Genomic DNA, 23,701 nt, shown 5'->3' on the forward strand with positions numbered 1-23,701 from the left:
CACAAGATTAAACACAGAGACAATCTATCATGTTTTTTCGCTAATCCATCACGCTCCAGCACAGCAGGGCCAAAAATCGTAAATTGTAGGAGCTGAAGCAGGAAATGGAAAACAAGAGAAATTTTTTATCGGGTCAAAACACACAAAAAAAACAACAACCAAACCTTAAAGCACTAAAACAGATTGTGTAAACCAAAATGATTTTTTTGTGGTAGCATCAGAGTTTCTTTACTTATCTAGAAAACATCTTCCATGGCAAAAAAACAACCAAAAATTCAGGAGAGGAAAGGTCAAAAGGTCAAAAAGTGAACTGGATGAGAGCAGTAAAGCGATAATGAGGTGCTGAGTAAAGCGGGCGGAGACAACAATGTGATTAATGAAGAACCGACTGATTCAATTTGTTCTGATGGCCATGGAGCTTTGTGAATGTAAACCAAACAACACAAAGACACAAATCCCTTCCATCATGCCTTGTACTTTCCCACAACAGCAATTGAACTGTCTTGTTTCTGTAAGTCACAATAAACATACAGTCACAGGCCAGCATGAGAACATTTCACAGATGGTGAAATCATAAAACATCTCCGATTTAAGCCTCCAGGCCGCACGGCCGTCGCATGCTCCTACTGAACTCACGCCATTTTCAGATCTCTCGTAAAAAGCCGCTCAATGTTCTGCAAGCAATTTTGCGGTGTGACATTACTTCCAGTCCTATAAATGTCCTCACCGCTGCAGTGTGAATCACTCCCGAGTGTGCCGGCCAAATGAAAAGACGGCCATTAAACCACATGTAAACAATTAGTTTTTGCTGTAATAGAGACAGAGTCTCAGTGCAGGCGGAGACAACCACAAGCACAAGAGGGTTCCATTTTTAAAAAACCTGAACCCCAGTGAGATGATCAAGGCTCGTCTCAGCACCGACAACATTTATAGACCACTTACACACTGTGTGTGTTCCGTACTCCACCTCCAAGGAAGCACTTAACGTCAGTGAACTGCCGGATCCTGAGGAAGCATGGCCAGAACCACCTGAGAATCAGATAGAACATCACATACAGAACCTTTAAAACCCATCAACAATGTCAATTATATACACATATTTATATAAGTTATCTTACTACAGGTCAAAGGTCAGGTCAAGGTTACAGCCAGCTGCAGAACTACAGTTTTTTCTAGTAGAAAGCAAGAACCCATGTTCTTCAACATGTTCTAACAACATGAAGATGTTCTGTATTTCTTTCTGTAGGGTACTTTATTGGAAGTGAAACCTTTCCAATATGCTAATAAAACCATTCCGTCAGATTTTCAACTGACCTTTTTTAAGAACCGCTAAACATTTACCTCTTTAAAAAAAGCCCTTAAAGAACTTTTTATCTGATGCATTAACAGGTCACAAATGCATACTTTTACTCATTAATTTCTTTTTTTTATACCTGGAACCTGTTTAAAAATAGTTTCTCGTGGGTCCTTTAAGGGTTTGTTGAATAATTACAGTAAGTGTTGTTAACCTCCTGAAAGGGTTATAGCCCTTAAAGATCCTTATTTTCTGAGTGTACCAATATTTAGACAGTGCAGGCAAGGAGGAGGAGGATGGGTTCTGCCTGCCTAGTTCTTGCTCCTCCCTCATTTCTGAGGGTGTCTTAATGTCTCTTATCACCTCAGGGTTAAAGTATAAATGTTACGCTATTATTTTAGCCCTTTCTGCACCAAAAGCAATTTGTTCCTGCTGCTGTTTGTGGTTCTCAATGTATGTTCTTTTGTGGTAATATGCATCATTATTCTTAGGCAATTATAAAAGCCGTCCAATTGTTAATATGGCAGTACTGTATCTACAATAAAGTTCTAATTGTTTCACTACTGTAGCAGTGTACAGTGAGAAGGGACCCACCCGTTCCACAATCTAGATTTATTTTATTTGTTCCAGAAGTCACAGACGTGTTGTATCTACGGCATAGCTTCTGTTCTCAAAGAGTTGAGGGGGAACATAAGGGCTCTGGACAGTGTTGTTTGACAGATAGAGGGTGATGTGATAAGGTTTTAGTAAACACAAGCAGAGCTAAGGTTCTCCTCTGTCCAGTTGATTGCAGTGCTGTACATGGAGACATGGAGCTCCTAAGGAAAACTCTGATACTGCTTTTTGTTCTAGTCCTTTACACCATTTCTTCAGGGTTCTCCATGGATATTTGTTCCAATACCATTTTACCTGGATCTAAAGGTACTCACTTGTTCACTTTCTGAATTATTATAATTTGCAGTACATAGTTATATCATTTTCACCTATTGTTTTTTTAATTCGCTGCAACTTTCAAAAATACATCTCAGAAACTTCTTTGCATTCTTTACTCTTTTATTTTAAACTGCAAAACAAAATGAAGGATCTTAGCACTCTGATAATGTTATAATTATGAACTTTGCATATTTTGGAAATATGATTTCAATTTAAATGCTACAATTTCATAAATATGATATAGTTGATTTCATAGATAGTTTAAAAGGTTAATTAAAAAAGACAGTATGGAAGTGTCAGCATGTGTTAGCTAAATATTTAAAAAGATTTTTGTTGTTGTTGTTGACACTAAATTAATCTTTTAACCATAATCAAATCTCAGAAAAATCTGCACAGAGATCCTCTATCTAATACAACCATTTATTTTATGAACAGTTACCTGGAACATTTAGCAGTGGTGAATAAATGCAACTGGAATGGGGTTAAAATTTCCCAAATGTTTTTATAATTGGCCTCATCATTTCTACATTAGAAACCATAGGAGAACTCATAAAGTTCCCGGGTGAATGGAAAAAGCCTAGTCGATTTAGTGCTACTGTAGATTTGAGCTTGTAAAAAAACCTCCTAGGTTTTTCCTTGTAAAACATCTCAATGCTCGATTTAAAAGACTCGGTAGCATGTTCTTTTGCTCCTCGCTACTGAAGCTTGTATAAGCGGAACCCTGCTGAGGGAACCCGGGTTCCAGCGCCATTACATCATTTACAGCCATTCTCTCACCAAAAGCAACTGTGTGAAAGTTTCTGTTCTGTTTCAGCTGGACGTATGCATCCAGGAACATTTTACTCTGCAGTGTATACGTAGCTTTTCTGGGAATGTCGGGTAAAAAGAAAAAGACAAAAGTGTAATCACAGTAGTGTGTAAAGTGTGGCTTAAATAAACAGAGTTAATGAAATACAGACTCTGTGTTTGTATGTGTGTGGTTTGTGTGTCCAAATGTAAAACTGTTCATTACAGGGGATCCCGGTGAGGTGGGAGATGCAGGAGATGAAGGACGACTTGGGAAAACCGGAGCTCCAGGACACACAGGTCTGTATGAGATCATCAGTGTTCAGATAAACACAAACACAAATTCTGTTACTGGGGGTCTTGGTTCTCAAAATGGTTCTCAAAATGGATCTTTTTCGCCCACTGACTACATTTTAAAGCATTCTCACAAATTCCAAGTAATTCCTAGGTAGATTTTTTCACATTTTTTCTTGAATGATTGAATGGTGTATTTATTATTGTTATATTTAAAAAAAAGCCCAGCTGTAGTCCATCATGATGCACCTGGAAAAAGGTTTCCCATGTCATAAAGAGTTTTAGGTAGAACCCTTTCTTGAAGCACTAAAGCCTTATTATAAACAAACATGTGAAGAGCCAAGTTCTATGGATTAACAGGATCATAATGCCAGGTTATTAATCGTTATCTTCTTAACACCTATATCATGTCAAGAATATGGGTCCTCCAAGTCATTTTTAGGTGTTAAGTTTGCCAAAAGTGTAACAATAATTAATGGTTCTTCAGTTGGTCATCTGCAGTAATCGTTGAGAATGCTAAATAAAATCCCTTTCTCTGTGAGAAAGAGTTCCAAGTAGAACCATTTTCTTGAAGCTCTGAACAGTAATATCCAACAAATGTATGTAAAACTCTTTTTGTATATATTAACCGGGTAAAAGCCAAATTATTGCAAATTGTTTCCATTTAATTTAGTACACTGGTTCTTGGTGCACTCTTTTAAGGGTTCTTGCAGGGGTTTTTGAGTGTATAGGACAGTTTAAAGTTCTACTTGCATCCTGTTATGAAAACATTCTGCTGTGAGAAGCAACTGACAAAAACAAGAGCTCTAAATGTTCTAAAGTGTACAGTACACTTGATCTCTCTGATTGTTTTTAAATAGTTTATGCCAAAAACTGAGAAATCCTTCATGGGACTAGATTTAAGAATGCAAAAAAGTCTATTAGCTGCGCTTTGGAAGCAGAAATGAAACAGAATTGTAAATGAAGAAATGTCCAATGTAGAGCACACTAACTGTATAGTAGCAGAAAAAATGGAGTGAGCGCTCTTTGTGTGTGTGTGTGTGTGTGTGTGTGTGTGTGTGTGTGTGTGTGTGTGTGTGTGTGTGTGTGTGTGTTTAATGTGTCTTTGAGCATGGGTGCAAAAACTATAGCACTCAGGTTCTGCCAAACCACATCTCCTCCTAAGGGATGTCACCTCAGACGTGTTAATTACACACACACACACACATACATACACACTCACAGAAAGTGAGAGTGAGATGCCGGGAAAGGTCTGAAGATGAAAGACTAACACTGTTCTGCTTTTTTACTCAGAACCACAATGGAACTAGAGCCGAGTTTGGTTTATTTTTAGTTTTTGCACCTAAACACGAGACACAAACTCGATTAACAAACTGAGCGATGGGTTCTGCTCTGTGTAGTTCAGCACAAAAAAAAACATGATGGAGGCTGTGTGCTGAAAGAAGGGTCAGTTTTGGTCAGACTGTCCGAGAATGTGCAAACCCACATTAATCTATCTCCCTAGTTCAGGAAATGTTTTATCTCTGATTAAATACCAGTGCTTCACTCATCAGCACAGGGTTAATAACTAAACAGCTAAAGGTTTGGGGAAGAACATTAGGAGGTTGTATGGTGGTTGTGTGAACTTGCTGGATGTTCTCTCACTGGTATGTTCTAGCACCATCATTTAGGTGCACAAACAGACTTGTGACCTGACCATGATGTGCATTGGATCATGGGAAAAGTAGTTCATGATATAATCCTGACAGCTATTAAAACCCTTTCAGGAATGTACAAATACTTGTCTATTCAAAGAATAGTATAATAGAAGAATAATATTTGATAGTAAAAAAGTATTAAAGTAGAACTATTATAAAGTCATGAACCTTTAACTGTCTGAAAAACTCTCGAAGATGAGAGAATGTTCCTTCTAATGGTGTTGTAGGTAACACTAAAGGGTTCCAAGAAGAATGTTTCAAACACTTAGTCAGTAAAGCTCTGCAGATGTTTCTTAATTAAAATATTTTTCAAAAGTGTATTTTTTTAGGTTCTATTACCTATCCAAGAACCCTAGAAGGAACACATGTCCCTCTAAAGACTTAAATAGTCTCAATAGGACCCTTAAACTAAGGGTTTCCCTCTCTGAGACAGTTCCCTTGGTTCTTTAAGGACGGTAAATCCCATAACTGTCCATATAACCCTTAAAGGAACATTAATACAATCTAAACAATTTTAAATCCTAATTTTAAATCCCAATCCTAACCACACAGAGAACTTTGAAGCAACATGAAAAGCTTTGATGTTTTAAAGTCATACTCTCCACACTCCATCAGAGGCAAACTGATGAAGAAACAAGGCTTTAAGATGCTCAAAACATTAATATAATACTCATTTTCCTAATCATTTGCCTTATTCTGTTGCGTCACAGGCTTCCCGGGGGAGAGCGGAGAGAAGGGAGATACTGGGCGAACGGGGAAATCGGGTCCCGCTGGAGAAAGAGGTGAGAAACAGCCATGTCACTAATCTGAATTTAGTAAAGAATTTTGCAGTGAGTTTTGTGATTTTTAAAAGAAAGTCTTCACACTTACTGTTCAACTAATTAGTTTGAGTGATTAGATTGCTGCTAAACAATGATCTGCTGCCGAATTTAATTTCTGGTAGTTTGCTTAAACAGTTAATAACATTATTTACCTTTTCAGTGTGATTACAAGAAACCTAACTTCCTATACAAAATCAATCACTTCCTGTCTGGCTGGGTCAGACATCATTTAAGTCTTATTATAAGCATAGCCGCATGAGAATCATGTTATTAATTGATTTTATGTGGAATGCTGGATAAGGAACGTTAAAAACTTTTCTCTTCAGAATGATCCAGAAAAATAAAAATACTCTGCCCAGACTTTTGTTCACATTAATGAACAGTTACTCTACAGTTATGCTAACAACGGCATGCGTGTCAGTTCTGAGCATGAGAATTCACTTCTTTGTTTTTCAACAATGAATATTTATCCAATTACAGATTTTACATTGGGGTTTTTCAAAATTACATAAGTATTACAGCATGTTTTGTTTAGATTTATGACATGAAATCCATATTAGTTCTGTTTCAAATCATTTCAAAATTTTGAAAATGGTCAAGCAGAGTAAATGCTTATGCACAGCACTATATGGCTAGCATAATAGTATAATGTTAACTGTATTACATTAATTGTTAATTGAAAAAAATTCTACTCTTTCCAGTTATCCTTTAGGCTAATGTTATTATAAGTAATACAGTGGAACCCGGCTATGTCGCCGGCGTAGAGGTGTGCCAAAACGCGTCGAGATAACGGATGATCGAGATAAACGAAAATCAATATGTCGGCAATATATTAACGTGCTTGAAATTTCTTTATGTACATGATGTGCGTTAATAAATGAGAATGTGCATGCACGTGTTTTTGGAGGATTTTTCACACAACAGCGTTGTCGCGATTTGTTTGATGAAGGCATGCTATAAAAATGTACATACATGTTTGTTTACACCAGAAAGGCATATGTACACCAACCAACAGCAGACATTTACCAGTATACAGTACAAACCACCGTCGATTCTCAAAACAAACCTTTATTATATTCTCCAACATTGCAAACACAAAGATCGCTCACAAAATCACTAAAAACGTGCGGGGTGTAGTTCGTTTTTACAAAAAGCTAACCAGTGCCAAAATTAAATTCTTGAGTCATTACACTCTGACACACAGCTCTGAAAAGTATCCTACACCTGTAGCATCTGTCAGGCTTTGTTTTGCTGCTACTTCCGCAAGTTCTTCTGCGGCTGCACAGTGCCGTCTCACTACTGTATTTTCGCGTATATAAGATGCACCCTGGGTGAGGGGTATGTAAAACTTTCTATAAGACGCGTCTTATATACGCGAAAATATGGTAGTGAGATGGTGACGTGGCAAAAGCCGGCAATTGGTCGTGCGGATCGAGATAACCAACGTTAAGTGGCAAATTTGCCCCCCCTTGTGCTCGAGATATTAGGGTTTGTCGACATAAAAGAATCAACATAACCGGTTAAAAAAATGCTTAGACAAAGCAGGAATTTGGCGGTTCCACTTCAAAAACGTCGACTTAATATGGTTGGCGAGTTAACCGAGGTCGAGATAAGTGGGTTCCACTGTAATACAAATAATATAATAATATCGTTATAAAAATAACTTTTAAGCAAAAGATTCTGCAGACTTCATGACGGAAAAACATACTTTTCTTTAGGCCCCTAGCATACTAGCCATACTAGCATGTTAGAAGTAACATGTAAACTCATACATAAAGGTGCGTAGGTGTGTATTGTAATTAAATTAATGTTTTTCACTGTTGGTGCATGAATCTGATTTGAGTGGTCTCAGTGAGCATTATTATATTTTTTTCTTTAAAACAGTTTTACTGTTAAAAACAATTAATTGTGTAAAACAATTCAATAGTTTCCCTATGGGATCAATAAAGTATTTTGATTCTATCTCTGATTCTGATTGATTTGTGGTTTCTGACACTGCATGTTGTGAAGTCAAAATTTGAAAAAAAAATGAAGTATTAAGATTTTACTTCATTTTATAATTAATAATTCTATTTTTATAAATACATTTCGTTACTTTAACATAGAACTCAAAAACTCAAGTTTTTGTCTATTGTGCTATCCACGAGAAAATCGGCAAAACAAATTAGTTATGTGGCGATATACCGGGGCCACGAGTTTCAAACCGCGGTAAAGCAGGGGATTACTATATATGAATTCGAGGAAAAATTTTGTAAACTGACAGACAATACCTTAGTTATTAAAATGTATATAATATATTTATAAATATCTGTCAGTTGTGTTTATTTTGACCATTTTTCAGTCCTCTGCTGCTCTCTGGTGGACATCTATCTCTACAACTCACTTTCCGCCCACAATATAATGTTTAGTGCAAAAGTGTGTTCCCTTTTGTAAATGTTCTTACTTCTTTCAATTTATCTACAAATACATATTATTAAATAAATTCGAAGAAGCAAAATCAACAATGATAAAATTTATAAAAAGAACATAAATTGTTTCTCAGTCAGTAAAACTCGATTTCCTGTTACTCCCTGACAACCTGTGCTTTCTATGACCATGATTATGAATAAACGTCTAAACACCAAACCCACCACAAGACTTTCTGATCCACAAAGGGTGTACAAACCTTTGCACTCGGGCCTGTGAATATTGTGAATAACGAGTTAAGATGTGATTTACAGGAGAAACAGGGGAGAAAGGAAGCACTGGATCCTTAGGGTTGAAGGGGAAAGCAGGTAATAATGATGTTAAAACTATTATTTATTTATTTATTTATTTATTTATTTATTTATTTTTAATTTCTACTGCAAAATCTATACATTTTTATTTTTTAAATACCTGTTTTCAACAATGAAAGGTGACAATTGTATCACAATTGTTTAATTGTTTAATTTAATTGTTTTAAATATATAATACGTAATACCTTCACTAAGAAAGTGAAGCTAAAACTGTCAGAAAAGATACATAAATATAATAATTAAAATAAATAGAAATAGAATAATTTATAAATAAAGTTTTTAACCTTTCTAAATGTGTACAATTTATTTATTCATTCTAAACATTGAGCTTTTTTAGTATCAAAAGGTTTGACCACACTGTCTTTTGTCCTTTGTTTTATTTTAGTTTCCCAATTTAATTTAATTCAAAATGTAAGTTTAATTTTAAATGAGTGAGTTAGTGATTTGTTGTATTATATTATTTATGGATTTTTCTGAGGGTCTACATGTGACTGTGGGAGGTACAGGAAAGTGGTTGGACAAATGGACATCAACATCAACAAATTAAAAAATTCTGTCAAGTTCCTGAAAAATGGTATGGGTATTGTATATTTAATTATAATTTGAGTTAATTTTTGCATAAAGCATGTATAACCCTAGGGTTAGGGTTAGGGCTAACCCTAACCCTAACCCTAACCCTAACCCTAACCCTAACCCTAACCCTAACCAATAACACCCAAAATAGCTGGGAATATATTAACCTTTTCCTATTACAGTAGAAGGTCAGGAAACTGTATTTACTTTGGGTAAAATGTACCATAAATTATTTTCCTATTTCTGTAAATAAATGCTTTTGAAGTGCCTTCTCCAAATTTACAGCCTCAGAACTGCTTTAAAAAATAAACATATTCAGAAACTGTAACAGGATTTTTTTTTTTCAATGTGTGCTCACTAAAACTGTGTATATAACAAAATTATATTCATTATAATCATAAATACAAATTTAGTTCAGATATATTTTATTTGGTTAAAAACATCACAAAAATATCAATATTATTGTTCAACTGCTTCGACAATGCCATTAAGCTTACTAGCCAAGAGCTAGCCTGATCATTTGATATAGTCTTTTTAACTAAGGTTTTTTTTCTTTTTGTATTAATGAATTTATATTTAAGATTCCATTATTTAAAAAAAATTGTTAATAAAACACAAATTTAGATTTGTTCAATATATATAAACAAGCAGTATGTAATTAATAATGTCAAAATATACAAGCATCTTTTGTTTATTCATATGCAATGCCTTGAAAAATTCTTTCATTGCTACTATACATCTCTTTATTGAGTGCTACTGAATGAAGTGCCTCTGTAAACTTCATAACTTACAGTGTTTATTTTAACATAAATATCAATTACAAAGTATTGGCCCATTTGTGCTGTATGTTTTTTTCAGTGATTCTGGGTGTTAAAGAGACAGAGCAGAAGGTTTACCTGCTGGTGAAGGAGGAGCGTAAACACAGTGATGCTCAGTTAAACTGCAGGCTGAGAGGTGGAGCACTGGCTCTGGCTGACAGCAAAAACATCAGCACACTTCTTGGTTCCTATATCAACGAGGCAGGGCTCACTCATGTTCTTGTTGGAACAGGAGGAGAATCAGAGCTTTTGGGAAACACTACAGTTTCAGCTCACAGGTGCACTCAGGTGGCACCTGACGGTGCTCTGAGCGAGGCCCAGTGTGATGCCCAGAAGTTTTACATTTGTGAGTTCTCCAGGAACTAAACATAAGAAATTAGTTCTTTAAAAGTTCTTTAGATCTTTATAAGTTCTTGGAAGTTTCTTTGATAGCAAAACATTGTGTTTTTAAAGAACTTCTCAATTTCTAAAGTGAGAAAATGAGAATGTGGTAACTTCATTAATATGCCCCAGTAGTTCATAATTCTGCTAATATTTCTAAAAACATTCATATGTTTTTATCATTATTATTAGGTCACAGAGAAATGTTAAGAAATTGTATTAAATTGCCTAATATTTTTTAAGTATCAGTTTACTTGCTACTTCGTGTATGTAACTATTTCAACTATAATGCACATCAGTGTTTATGTTGTTTATCTCATTCAGATCACATTTCCACATCATATGTAGTGACTTTTTATTTTACTGTGTTGTTCTTTTACGCATCGGTAATAAAAATGATAGATTAAATTATTTTTAAATGCTTCAGTCTGATATTTCAATAATTTATCCTGATAAGCTTGATTTGTTAAAGCACATAGCAAAAGTACATGAATAAAAAACTGATTCAGAGGTGGCGTTGTATATGATATCAGGTGTTATGTTACCAAATAAACTAAAGTACAACTAATAATAACCTTTATAGCATTTAGCTAAATAACCTGTGTGCTAAGTAATGCTAGTTAGCCAAACTAATGCTAGCAGTGGATGGATGGTGGTTGGTGGGTGAGAAAATACACCTGCTTTGGGGCGTTTCCTAATTTGCATATTTGTGCATAGAGATTCTTAAACAGTGTACAAAGACCTTAATTTTCCATCCAGAGAATCCTTAGCAGATTTATAGAAACCTTTAGCATATTTACCTCATAAACACTTTAAACTGTACACAAACATATAAATAAACAGCTAAACTTCTATGTCTATGATCTATATTTAACAGCCCATGACTATGCTCTTATTACTTAGCCAAATTTATTGCTAAAGGTCAAATTGACATAATATTCTAACCAGAAGTCATCATAGACCAACTTCTCATACATTTTCTATCAAGCAAAGGTTATTGCTCCCTTCCTTATCGTTTATATTATAGGATTCTATTTTTAGGATAATAAAAGAATCCTATAGTCTAATTACCTTATCCTGACCACACCTTAAGATAATGATTAGTTTATCTTTAATTTTTATGTTTTTATGTTTACATTTATTTTTATTATATGTCACATGAAGTATGACTTTCCATTTCATTATATCTGCATTGTTTGATTTTATTTTGGTAATTAGAGGAAGATATAACCTATAGCATACATCTCATTTTAAAAAGTAATTTACTGCTTTTATTATGCAGGTTTATTTTATATTTCATTATTTTATTATTTGCTCGCACTGATTCTCCTGATCTGGGGCTAGGAAAGTAGGAGGACAGAATGCCTGCAGTATGACAGGTCATGAGGGAGCCGTAGGCACCTTAGGCACATACCCGGGTTTAGGGTAGAGAAAGGCACTGGCCATGCCAGTAAACTCCAGGGGAGACAGGGCCACAGACAGAGCCTGTAGGTCCCCGACCCTCTTAAGGGAGGATATCGCCAAAAGAAAGGCGGTCTTTACCGACAGGTACCTTAGGGCCACCTCGGCCAAGGGCTCGAAGGGGAGCTCAGATAACACAACAACCAAATACCACACAGGCACTCTGGGTCGAATGAAGGATGGTCTCAACTACCTTAGTAGAAAGACCAGCTGCTAGAAACTGTGCCCCCTCAGAAGGCCACAGCCATAGCTTCCATATCTCTGGGTGGGGGGTGAACTGGGGGTTCTTCTTGCCTGCGAGAGGAGATCCCTCCTACGAGGAATTTCCCAGCGAGGTCCCTCGAGGAGGGACAGCAGGTATGTAAACCACGGTCTGCCCGGCCAACGAGGTGCCACCAGGAGGAGACGTACTCCTTCCTGGCACATTCTCTCCAGAACTCCAGGGAGCAGCGAGATAGGGGGGAAGGCGTACAGATGTAGCCTCTGCCACATCTGCACCATGACGTCCAGCCCCAGTGGGGGCTGGGTAAGAGAGAAAAAAACAGAGGGGACAGTGCGAAGTCTCCCGAGTTGCAAACAGATCCACCTGGGCTCTGTAATATCTCTGCCATATCTGCTCCACCACCTTGGGGTGGAGCCTCCATTCCTCAGGCCTCAGCCCTTGCCTTGAAAGGTTGTTTGCTCTCTAATTCATCCGGCCCGGGATGTAAACTGCTCTCAATGAGAGGAGTTTACCCTGGGACCACAGGGGGATCTGCCGCACCAGCCTGTACAGAGAGCAAGATCAGAGACCTGGTGGTTAATTCTATGAGACCACTGGCGTGTTGTCCGTACGGACCAGCACATGGAGAGCTATCAGGTCTCGTAAGAAGTGTTTTAGTGCTCGGCGATCATCTCCAGGCAGTTTATGTGCCATGAGCGATGTAGCAAATTGATAATGCGTGGGTTGCCCCTTCAGGAGAACCCTCTGTCTCTGAGCCACCACTGGAGGGGTCTCATATGGAGGAGGTCAAGTGGGATCACCTCTGTAACTGCTTCACAGTGAGTGCTAGGCCTTCTCACTCTTCCACCTGCTGTGAGGATGTCTGTGATCCCACAATACGCGCAAAATGTGGTTCTCTGCAATGGAGAAAGCAAACACTTACCTGCGTTCAGTTTTAACCCCAGCTCCTTAATGCAGGCGAGAACGACATCTCGATGTCGGACCGCCTGAAGCTGTGATTGAGCTAATATCAACCAGTCGTCGATAGAGTTCAGAATGTGGATGCCCTGAAGCCATAGCGGGCTTCATGCACTTTGTGAACGTGCGGGGTGAGAGTGCTAGGCCGAAGAGGAGGACCCGATATTGGTAAGTTTCACCCCGAAAGCAAACCTCAGGAACCTCCTGTGAGCAGGAAGGATGGCTATGTGGAAATAGGCGTCCCTTAGATCTATCGTGACAAACTAGTCCTTAGACTTGTTCTGAGACATGACCTCTTTGAGGGTAAGCATTCTGAACCTGAGCCTTATGAGTGAGTGGTTGAAGGAGCATAGATCTAGGATCAGTCGCAATTCGCCATCCTACTTCAGAACAATGAAATACTGGCTGTAGTAGCCTGACACTGGCTAAGGAAAGAACCAATTTGATGGCCCCTTTCCTTAGGAGGGTGTATACTTCTTGCTCCTGGACCAGAGCCTGCTTGGGTCCCACCAGGGTGAACCAGGGAGGAGAGGACCCGAATTTAATCGAGTAACCCCTCTCTATCATATGCAGGACCCACCGAGATATGTCTGGCAGATCGCCGCGTGAGCCCTACCTACTAGAGCCGAAGTGGCTGGAGCGTTTCACGATGCATCACCTGGGGAGAGATAGCCAGCTAGCGTCTCTTTAATCCTGGGCATCTCCCCATAGCTGCACTCCCTGAACCCTATTATATTCGCGTATAGCTCCCTCCTTGGAGGAAGAAATATGGAGCTCCGCATTACACGCGCCGGAAAAAGGAACCACCGAAGTAAGTGCTTTCCCTGGGGAACGGAAGCTCAGCCCAGCATAAGAGGCCAGAGAGGACTCATCCATCTCCATGCCTTCTGCTAGTTTGGCCTGCGAGCCCCGCGACTTTCGGCGCCGCTTCTCCTCGGTGAGAGCAGGACCTGAGCCGCGAGGGAGCCACACAGCTAAAAAATGCATGAAGGCAAGAAGGAACACACAGTCGGATTTCTGCTTGCATTTAAAGCTCATGGCTGCACAGATTCACACACAAAGCGCTTACTTGAACAACAGCAGCTAATGTCGCTACCAAGCTCAGCCATTTTGTAGCTTCCTGGGTTACGCGACGTCCCCTGTCGATGACATCATGACTTGCCTATTGGCTGGATTTCACACGTGATTCAGAGCGTGGACAATGCGAGGCGTTCCCAAAGCGTTTCAATGCAGCTCGAGTTCCTGAAAGGGGACATTGTGTATCATGTGCTGTGTGTGTGTGTGTGTGTGTGTGTGTGTGTGTGTGTGTGTGTGTGTGTGTGTGTGTGTGTGGTTAAAAGTTCAATGACACACTGTGTGAGTTTATTTTAGGTAATAATTAATTACACTCTCTGACTCTGATTTTCAACAGTTAGATGATGAAATGTCTTCATCACACACATTCTTATCTAAATACATATAACATCTGTAAAAATGCATACAGTTTAAAGGAGATTTTATTGCCATGCACAGACTCAAAGTAGAATTTACCTCAGTGTATTAAACCAACATTTTTCATTCACACGTCCTTCAGCATCACCTGTACACGTCGACGCCTTCCGAGCACTTGTTATCTCCTCCGAATGTCTTAACACAATATTGACCCGAGAGCCGTTCCAGTCTGAGGCTCCACGTTAATCATTAACACACCGCCAGATGAAAGAACACTAAGAACATGATCAACACAGAGCAAAAAGAGACAATGAGCTTCTCCTGAATTATTTAACAGAGGCAAAGCTGATAAAAAAAAAAAAAAAGAGAGACTGATGGTGGAGCAGGTGTCTGGTCTCACCTGAGATGCCTTTTTTGTCCTCCATTGCATTCCACACTGAGAACAGAGGACAGGAGTGGCTCTATACACCCCTCCCCACACATACACACACACACACACACAGACACACGCACAAACACTCACACCTGTAGGACCGGTTTTGCAGATCACGTGACACCTGTGGAATTTTTTCTACCGCTCTCTATTTCTTTCTTTTGCCCATTCGTTCCATTACAAAGCGATGGCAGAAGCGACAAACCCAGCAGCCACTTCGTTCCCAGCACCCACCATCTCCCTGCCACTGGGGCTGGATGTCATTCGGACTTACTCTGGAGCTCTGATCTGCATGGAAATCGTAAGTGTGTTTTCCTAAAGGGAGGGTTGGGCAGGGAGTCTTACTGAGGTCTGAACAATCATTTGCATCTGTTCTTCACTGAGGAGTGTCACCTGAGTCACAATCTCAGTGGTGCACTTGAGAGTGCATGCCTAGAACTAGAAACTATCACTCTTTAAATATTAAAAGATACTTCAAGTGCCCTCTTTCTAAGAAAGACTAAGAGCTAAATTTTAAACAGTTCTAGATACAAAGAAAATACAATGACAATAATTTGGATCTTGTGCTGATTGTACACTTGACCTGTTAATTAAATAAAAAAGGTTTTTTAAGTGTACACTGTATAACGCTGAAAATTGTCTATTAAGAATACACTGGCACCTCCAAAAAGTGTGACAATTTTTTTAAAATTGTTCTTTTATTTGGATCTATTTTGAGATGTAGGAAATTTTAGGGAAATTTAAAAGTATAATGGAGTTAACAGGTTTTATCAGGGCTGCCAGATTTGTATAACAGAGCAGGTTAAATTTGATATGGTGTATAAAATCTTTTTTTAAAGTAAAAAATTTATAAATAAAAGTAATAATAATTCAAGAATTTCATTGTGATATGGACAAGCTTTCCTTGTACGAAGAAATTCTTTAAAATCTGATAGATGATACAATAGAAAATATAGAAGAAATAATAACTTATTAGATAATAACACTGTTAAAATAATGTATATAGTAATTATAGTGTAATATTTATATCATTAACACCTTTCCCTCAATCAAAATATTTTGTTTTGTACATACTTGCAGTTATACAGATATTGTAATAACAAAAAATATGATAATATTATATTATATTGATATTATAATAATATTATAATAAAAAATAATGTCTAAATGAATTTACAAAACACAGTCATAGTTTTTAAGTTGAAAAAAACACAATCCTTATACAGCCCTTATTGTTTAAATTAAAAACAAACCACCAGATCATATGTTTGTTGTCCATAAGCAGAGATCACTCATCTATAATTAGCAAGCGTGTACAAAACAACCTTTCTACAACCTCTAAAAAAAAATTCTGCCTGAGTAACAGAAAAGAAGAAAACCTGAAACTGCCCCAACATAGATTCAAAACAGACCTGCCGAGACCCAACACTAAGCTGTCACAACACGACATAGATGCAGCATGGACCTGACACAGATCAGGCACGGTCCTGACACAGAGCCGACCCAGCATAGATCTGGCACAGAAATGAGATCGACCCAAAACAGATACACACACGTGACACAGAACCAGCATAGAACTCAACAAAAATTCAACACAGAAAGTATAGATATAGTATATATAATAGTATAGATATATTCAGTATAGATCCAGTGCAAACTCGACAATTAATCAACACAGACGAGACACAGCACAAACCTTGCATTATACTGTTTTGGTGTTAAAGATCCAAAAATAAAGGTTCCATGTCCTCCAGGAACACATTTTACAACTATTTATTAAAATACACCTACTGTTCTGTTCAATTTCTTAGGTCTTTGGGGGATTGGTTTGGATTCTTGTGGCCTCCTCAAATGTCCCCGTGCCATTACTCCAGGGCTGGGTCATGTTTGTGTCTGTCACTGCGTTCTTATGCTCCACGGCCTACCTCACCTTCTTCCTGCTTGGCCTAGCTGACCGAATCAACACCGACTGGAACTTCATGGTGAGTGTATAGCAGTGGCGGGCCGTGCGTTTGGTACCTGGGCCTTCAGTGGGGACTTACCCGACTTAATCCAACTCTTAATCACGTTGCGATTATAGAAACCATCAATACTATACAAAACCGCAATATAACAACACGTGGAATTACAGAGAGAAAGGCATTTTGCATATGGAGGGTGAATACCATTTTACTAAAGCAAGTTAAGACCAGTTAAACCCAGTTAAAACAACTCCAAACATCTACACTACAACCGCAACTGTGCCACCTACATCATCTGGAGCATTACAAATCTAAATTAAATACAACCTACTCACCAGAGATGCATACTCATAATTTGCACCGCTCCTCAGAGGCTGTAAGCCAGTGGTACTGCTCGTATTCACTGGTCTGGAAGCGACGAACAAACCCTTTCCCGGGCTGAGACAAGCGAGCTAGCTTCGGGGTTGGCCAACTTCTTCTCACAATGTCTAGCTTTTTTTTTAAATGGATTTTAAATTTGTCTGAGACCAAATAAATGTATCTTCGTTCGTAGGCCTAAAAAGTCTAACTCTGACGTATTAATTTGTGCAGCGTGCTACACAAATGTTTTGCCAGTCGAACTTGGCTGTAACAGTTTCCCTCTGACCAACCAATCAGAGGAAAGAAAAATGCTGATGCTATTCTGGGCCCTGTGAGGCAAATATGAAATCTGATTTTTTAAAGAAACCGACCCGTTGCTAATATTTTCAATGGTAAAAGGGCCAGCGGGACAGACTTTGCAGGCCCTGGGTAGTTTAGATTAAGCAGCACATTGAGGCTGAAATCTGATTGGACAAAAAAATCTAACATACACATACACATACTGGAAGCAGTGCAGCCAAGAAAAATGCTATGAAAAGAAGTGAATAGACTGTTGGGAATAAATTAATACAATTTCATGGAACAAATCTTAGAATTTTGGTTGTAAATGTAGGTCAGTGCTTCTGATAGTGTTTAGGCCAGCAGAGAACGCTTTGCTGGCCCTGACCACCACCCACTGGTGTAAAGAACCCTCTTACATGAACAGTTAACTTAAATAACTTGAATAATCATAGTTACTCACAGTTACAATTACTCTGCATTAAGCACAGATACAACTCTTCACAGTTGCACTTACAGTTACTCAGTTACAGTCTCTCGGTTACCATTACTCAGTTACAGTTATGTACATTATTCTGGTATCAGTACTTTAGGGCACAATTTATTTTTCGGACAATTTTGTACTTTTACTTGTTAAATTTTGACACAAATATAAAAAAAAAAACTAATAAATATTACAGGAAAAAAAATTAGCATGTGTTTTACTGATGTGCCAAGTCTCAAATCAGCAGCAAAATCCACCAAAATCTGTAATTGACAAGTAGTAGTTCATAACGGCGAAAGAAAATTACATTTCTCTCTTTTTTGATTGTACAGATAAGAGCAATACATCATTTCAATCTGTAAAAGATCAGATTAAAAAATTTTTTGTATACACTCATAATAAAAACAAAATGCTGTGCTTTTATAAAATAAAGAAAACAGACTGGGTGCACGCTCTGCCGTCTCTCTCATCTCTCTTCACAGACACATAAAAACCACCCTGAAACAAGTAAATATTTGCCTCACAAACATAAAAAATTATATATGAATAGTTTGCTCGAAATGTCTACTTTTAAGTAAACCAATTCACATCAAAAACAAATATTCCCTGGTTATATGATCCATATAAAAGTTAGAAGAGGTAAAGTTTCTCCGGTATCACCTCATTAACTGTCCGTGTTAAAACATAGTAAAGGTTCCGTTTGGTGTCCTGATGATTTACGTAATTTAAAACACCAAAAGCCAGTGTTTCCCTGACACTGACGATCATCAAATTAATTCCATTTAAATATTTTAATCGATTGACAGCCCTAATATTAATATGATGTGAGGTCCAGTTACCAGCGTGACACTAAAACAGGTAGTATTCATGGCTACTATTTACTTAAGTACGTCAGAGCCCAAACTTCACTTTAACTTTAGTAAAAAAGTATAGTCAGTACTTCAACTTTTACCAGAGTATTTTAAAACATGAGTATCTGTACTTCTGCTTAAGTGAAGGATGTGTGTACTTTTGCCACCTCTCCAGTTACAGTTACTCGGGTACAGTTATTCAGGTACAGTTACTCAGTTACATTTACTCATTAACAATCACTCAGTCACAGTTACTCGGTTACAGTTACGCAGTAACATTTACTCAGTTTCATTTACTCAGTCACAGTTTCTCAGTTACAGTACTCAGTTACAGTTACTCTGTTACATTTACTCAGTTACAGATACTAAGTTACAGTTACTCAGTTACAGTTACTCATCTACATTTACTTAGTAACAGTCAGTCACAGTTACAGGGTTACAGTTACTCAGTTACATTTACTCAGTAATGGTCTCAGTCACAGTTACTTAGTTACAGTCTCTCAGTCACAGTTACTCGGTTACAGTTACTCGGTTACAGTTACTCGGTTAATCACAGTTAGTCACATAGATTTGAAATATGCCTCTGATGTTTTGGCAGAAATCCTTAGCTCTGACTTGGTTCCCCTCTGTGTATGCAGGGTGTGTCAGCACTGACTTTTGGCTCTGATCCCTTACACAGGAGAAATAAATAAATAAAATCACATTAATTAATACAATTAATGACCTCAGGCTCTGTGCAATGTAGTGCAAAGGGCACTTTCATATTTTTATTCATAAATTACCATGAGATTAAATATTGACACACTGAAGGTTAATAAATGCACATACAAAAATGCAACAATTGGAAAAGTAATGTCAAAATTGTTTTCATTAACAATTTAGTTTAAAACTATATCAGTTTATTTAAGTAAATCTTTTACAGATTTATATGTAATATTTTTTTATATATCTAAAATATATTTGTGCTAATAAAGATTAATCTTTTTAAATTTTGATACAAACACTTTATTTACTGATTTATTAGATTGTTCGATTTTCCTATTTATTTGTGTTCCACACTCTGTTTATTGCAGGATATGATTTATCACTTTGTTGCCCTGCTCTTCTATTTTGCTGCATTTGTGCTGGAAGCTGCGACGACGTCTGGAGCGTATAAACAGTATGTGAACAGCACAGCATGTGTTGTTAGGCCTCCCAATAACATCATTACCTTCATGGATTTCCGACAATACAGTATTAATGTGGTGGCTACGGTAAGTTTCCCTGTCATTCTGTACTCGTCCAATTGTTATTTATTATTAGCTACATTCCTGAACTGACAACATACAAAATTTAGTAATGCTTATTTTATTTTATTATTTAAAATATACATTTTTACAAAACAACCATTAAAATGTTATGATCAGATGCTGATCTAAACACATCTAGTTTTAGAAAGAATCCGATGATATTATAGTGTAAATCTAATAGCTTAGCATTTTTCACAGTAATAGTGTTTCAGTGCTGCAGGTGTTTCACTTTTACCATGGCAAACGTGTTTACACTACTGTTAACTAACACTGAATAAACCTGCTATTAGTATGTCCACAATCTTTGTCCTTTTTAATATAAAGGTCATTACCCATTGTGCGTGTATGTGCCTGTGTGTATGTCAGTGGAAGGTGTGGTGTACATTACTGCATGTGTTGTAGCCTGTATGCAGCATAAGTAGCTTTTCAGGTTAACCTATTGTTGCCTCACCATTTTGACTGATTACATAAGAAATCTGTGTGTGTGTGTGTGTGTGTGTGTGTGTGTGTGTGTGTGTGTGTGTGTGTGTGTGTGTCTGTTAGCATGAACACCTTTTGAGATAGCACATTGTCATTCTGAAATAAAGTGACTTTGATTGATATATAGCTTATTTTTACCACAAACTGTAGCTCTACACCCCAATCTGCTTTATCTTTTGACATTAATTGATCATGGCTTGTTCTAATATATGTCTCTGTGAAGGAGCTGTTACTATATAAAGTATAAACATCAGCATGTTAAGCAATTGGGGATATTTCAACAATTTTCATAGGGGATCAATAAATATAAAGATTCAGATTCTAATTTTGAGTATGGACCTGACAGTGTGTGATCTGTGTGTTTTTGTTTCAGATACTTGCTTTCATAGTGACCGTTTGTTATGGCTTCAGCATGTTTATGGGCTTTAAGCGATGGAGGAAGTGACAATAAGACTCGGGCGATGCTACTTGATCATACGTTTACTCCATGTGTGTTATGACTTATCATTCACAACCCAACCCAACACACACATACACACACAAGGGGAAATTTGTCACTCATTTTTATTTTATGTCAGGAAACATTTCTATCACAGGTATATATATATATATATATATATATATATATATATATATATATATATATATATATATATATATATACATACAATGGCGATCAAAATTAGAGAACAATTTATAAACAATTGAACAATTGAAATAATTTCATCTTCACTGCTCAACAGTTGAAGGAGTTTTTGTCCTGTCTATACCATGCTACCAGAACACCTTTTCCACAAAATAACTAAGGCATTTCCAAAAAAAAAATTATTTTGCAGAAAACACACTGATCAAAATTAGAGAACACTTTCAGATACCTCCCAGTTATTGGTGTTAATCTGGCACCTGGTGCTAATTTCTGTGATTATCTGTCAACCCCTATTTAACTGGCAGCCTAACTTCCAGTTTCACTGACTCTGCAAGATGGTGGGCCGTTCTAAAGTGACTGAAAGCCTCCGGCAGCAGGTTGTCCAGATGAAGACCAAAGGGATGACCCTATCAGCCATAGCAAGACAAATTGGTCGTTCCAAATCTGTGATTTCAAGAATATTGAATCTTTACAACATCACAAACTCATTCAAGTCCGCCAAGAAGGCTGGTCGTCCACGAAAGACAAATACAAGAGAGGACAGGATACTGCGGAGGATCTTAATGGGCAATCGTTTCCACACTGCAGCTGGAATTGCTCACCAGTTCAGCGCTGAACTGGGTATGGATCTGTCTCGTCATACAGTGTCTCGACGTTTAAGAGCATTTGGATCAAATGGCTAGACTAAGCTTTGCTGATGAGCATGTTGTGTGGACAGAGGAGAACTGGTCCAAAGTTCACTTCAGTGATAAAAGCAAGTTTAATTTATTTGGGTCCGATGGGAAACATTATGTTCGGCGAAAACTGGAGAAAGACTGAACCCAAAGTGTGTAAAGAAGTCAGTAAAAAGTGGAGGAGGAAGTGTCATGGTTTGGGGCATGTTTTCTGCAGCAGGAGTTGGGCCTCTTATACAGCTAGATGGCAGAGTGAATGCAAATGTTTATCAGAACCTTCTTCAACAACATATGGTTCCTTCCATGCGTTCATCACCCAATCAGCCTGCAGTGTTCATGCAGGACAACGCTCCATGTCACACAGCAAAACGGTTAAAAACAGTTCCTTGAAACTGAAAACATTGAAAGAATGACATGGCCTGCCCAGAGTCCTGATCTCAACCCAGTAGAGAACCTCTGGAAAATCCTTGGCGACAAAGTTATGGCCAAGAAACCCACTACAGTCACCGGACTGTGGAGGAGACTGGAAGAAGAGTGGACCAAAATCACACCAGAACAGTGTGAGAGACTAGTGCTGTCCTGTGGCCGCAGATGTGCTGAAGTCATTCAGAGCAGAGGCCTGTACACTTCCTACTAATTGCTGACTGTTGTAACCTTCAGAAAATTTTGTTGTAATCTTTTTCCATGCTACAGTCATTGTTGTTCTCTAATTTTGATCAGTGTGTTTTCTGCAAAATAATGTTTTTTTTTTTTAAATGCACTAGTTAATTTGTGGAAAATGTCTTCTGGTAGCATGGTATAGACAGGACAAAAACTCCTTAAACTGCTGAGCAGTGAAGATGACATTATTTCAGAATTGTTCAATTGTTTATAAATTGTTCTCTAATTTTGATCACCAGTGTATATAACCTGAAATGTGGGTTGAATCTTTTTTTATTATTATTATTTGTATTATTTTTATTATTATTAGTAGTAGTATTAGTATTATTATTATATTATTATTATTATTATTATTTCTTTACATTAAAAATGGTGTGTGAACTTTTGAAAAGATATCTGAAAAAACATTTTTACTATTAATGTGGCATTTGCATTTTTGTTACTTGAAGAAAGTAAATGTTATTTTATTGTAAATTACATTTCTCTGTTTTCTTCATTTCAGTACTACATTTGGCACTCACACCATAGAGAATATTTGAATTTTTTTCTTTTCTTCTAATTTATTTCTGGGATTTGCCCAGTATAAATCTTTTAATCTAAACTATTTGGTTATTTTATAGTTGTCTGAATAAACAAGCACTATACTAAATATGTTCTGTTTTATTTATTTATTTTATATTTTTATATGTTTAAGCAGCAAAAAATCTAATCAGATTTAAAACTGCATGCTGGGAAAATGGCTTTGTGTTTAAATGTGTTTTATAGTATTGAACTTACAATGAAAGTTTGGAGAAGACATCATTCTCAAAAACAAATGTCCCCTTATGAATTCTAGGCAACCTGTAATGATGATGATTATAATGATTATGTGATGATGATTATAATAAACAATTCTAATCTTTTTATTGGTATATATAATTCATTAAGGTTCCTGTGAATGCTTTTGGAATTGAGCTCTCCTTAAGAACAATTTACCTTAAGTATAATTTCCGGTTTTAAACAACATCAGAGGGGCATTATTTTCAATGAAGGTTTTTGATGTCCTCTTCAGTAATGTCCTTTTAATGGATAAAAATTATATAATAAATAATAATAAAAATAATAAAAATAAAAATGGAATAATTTATTAATATCTAAT

The 23,701-nt window shown here is 37.2% G+C and overlaps 2 protein-coding genes and 1 long non-coding RNA gene across 3 annotated transcripts; 2 read left to right on the plus strand and 1 right to left on the minus strand.

The window, feature by feature from the left end:
- The first annotated feature begins 1,977 nt into the window (after positions 1-1,977).
- On the plus strand, positions 1,978-10,621 carry colec10 (collectin sub-family member 10 (C-type lectin)). The gene is made up of 6 exons (XM_046848517.1): positions 1,978-2,215; positions 3,242-3,313; positions 5,715-5,786; positions 8,546-8,599; positions 9,081-9,176; positions 10,034-10,621. Exons 1-6 carry the CDS (start codon positions 2,104-2,106, stop codon positions 10,357-10,359), a joined length of 732 nt encoding a protein of 243 aa, XP_046704473.1. The 5' UTR covers positions 1,978-2,103; the 3' UTR covers positions 10,360-10,621.
- Positions 10,622-14,493: 3,872 nt separating this feature from the next.
- On the minus strand, positions 14,494-14,987 carry LOC124385287. The gene is made up of 2 exons (XR_006925720.1): positions 14,847-14,987; positions 14,494-14,721 (listed from the first exon to the last, which is right to left on the minus strand). It is a non-coding gene; the product is annotated as an uncharacterized LOC124385287 (long non-coding RNA).
- A 60-nt stretch (positions 14,988-15,047) lies between these two features.
- mal2 (mal, T cell differentiation protein 2) lies at positions 15,048-21,190 on the plus strand. The gene is made up of 4 exons (XM_046848518.1): positions 15,048-15,180; positions 16,691-16,861; positions 19,888-20,067; positions 20,957-21,190. The coding sequence occupies exons 1-4, from the start codon at positions 15,067-15,069 to the stop codon at positions 21,026-21,028; spliced, it is 537 nt and encodes a 178-aa protein (XP_046704474.1). The 5' UTR covers positions 15,048-15,066; the 3' UTR covers positions 21,029-21,190.
- Positions 21,191-23,701: the final 2,511 nt, after the last annotated feature.

The sequence above is a fragment of the Silurus meridionalis genome, chromosome 4 (assembly GCF_014805685.1).
Source record: "Silurus meridionalis isolate SWU-2019-XX chromosome 4, ASM1480568v1, whole genome shotgun sequence".
NCBI classification, from domain to species: Eukaryota; Metazoa; Chordata; class Actinopteri; order Siluriformes; family Siluridae; genus Silurus; species Silurus meridionalis.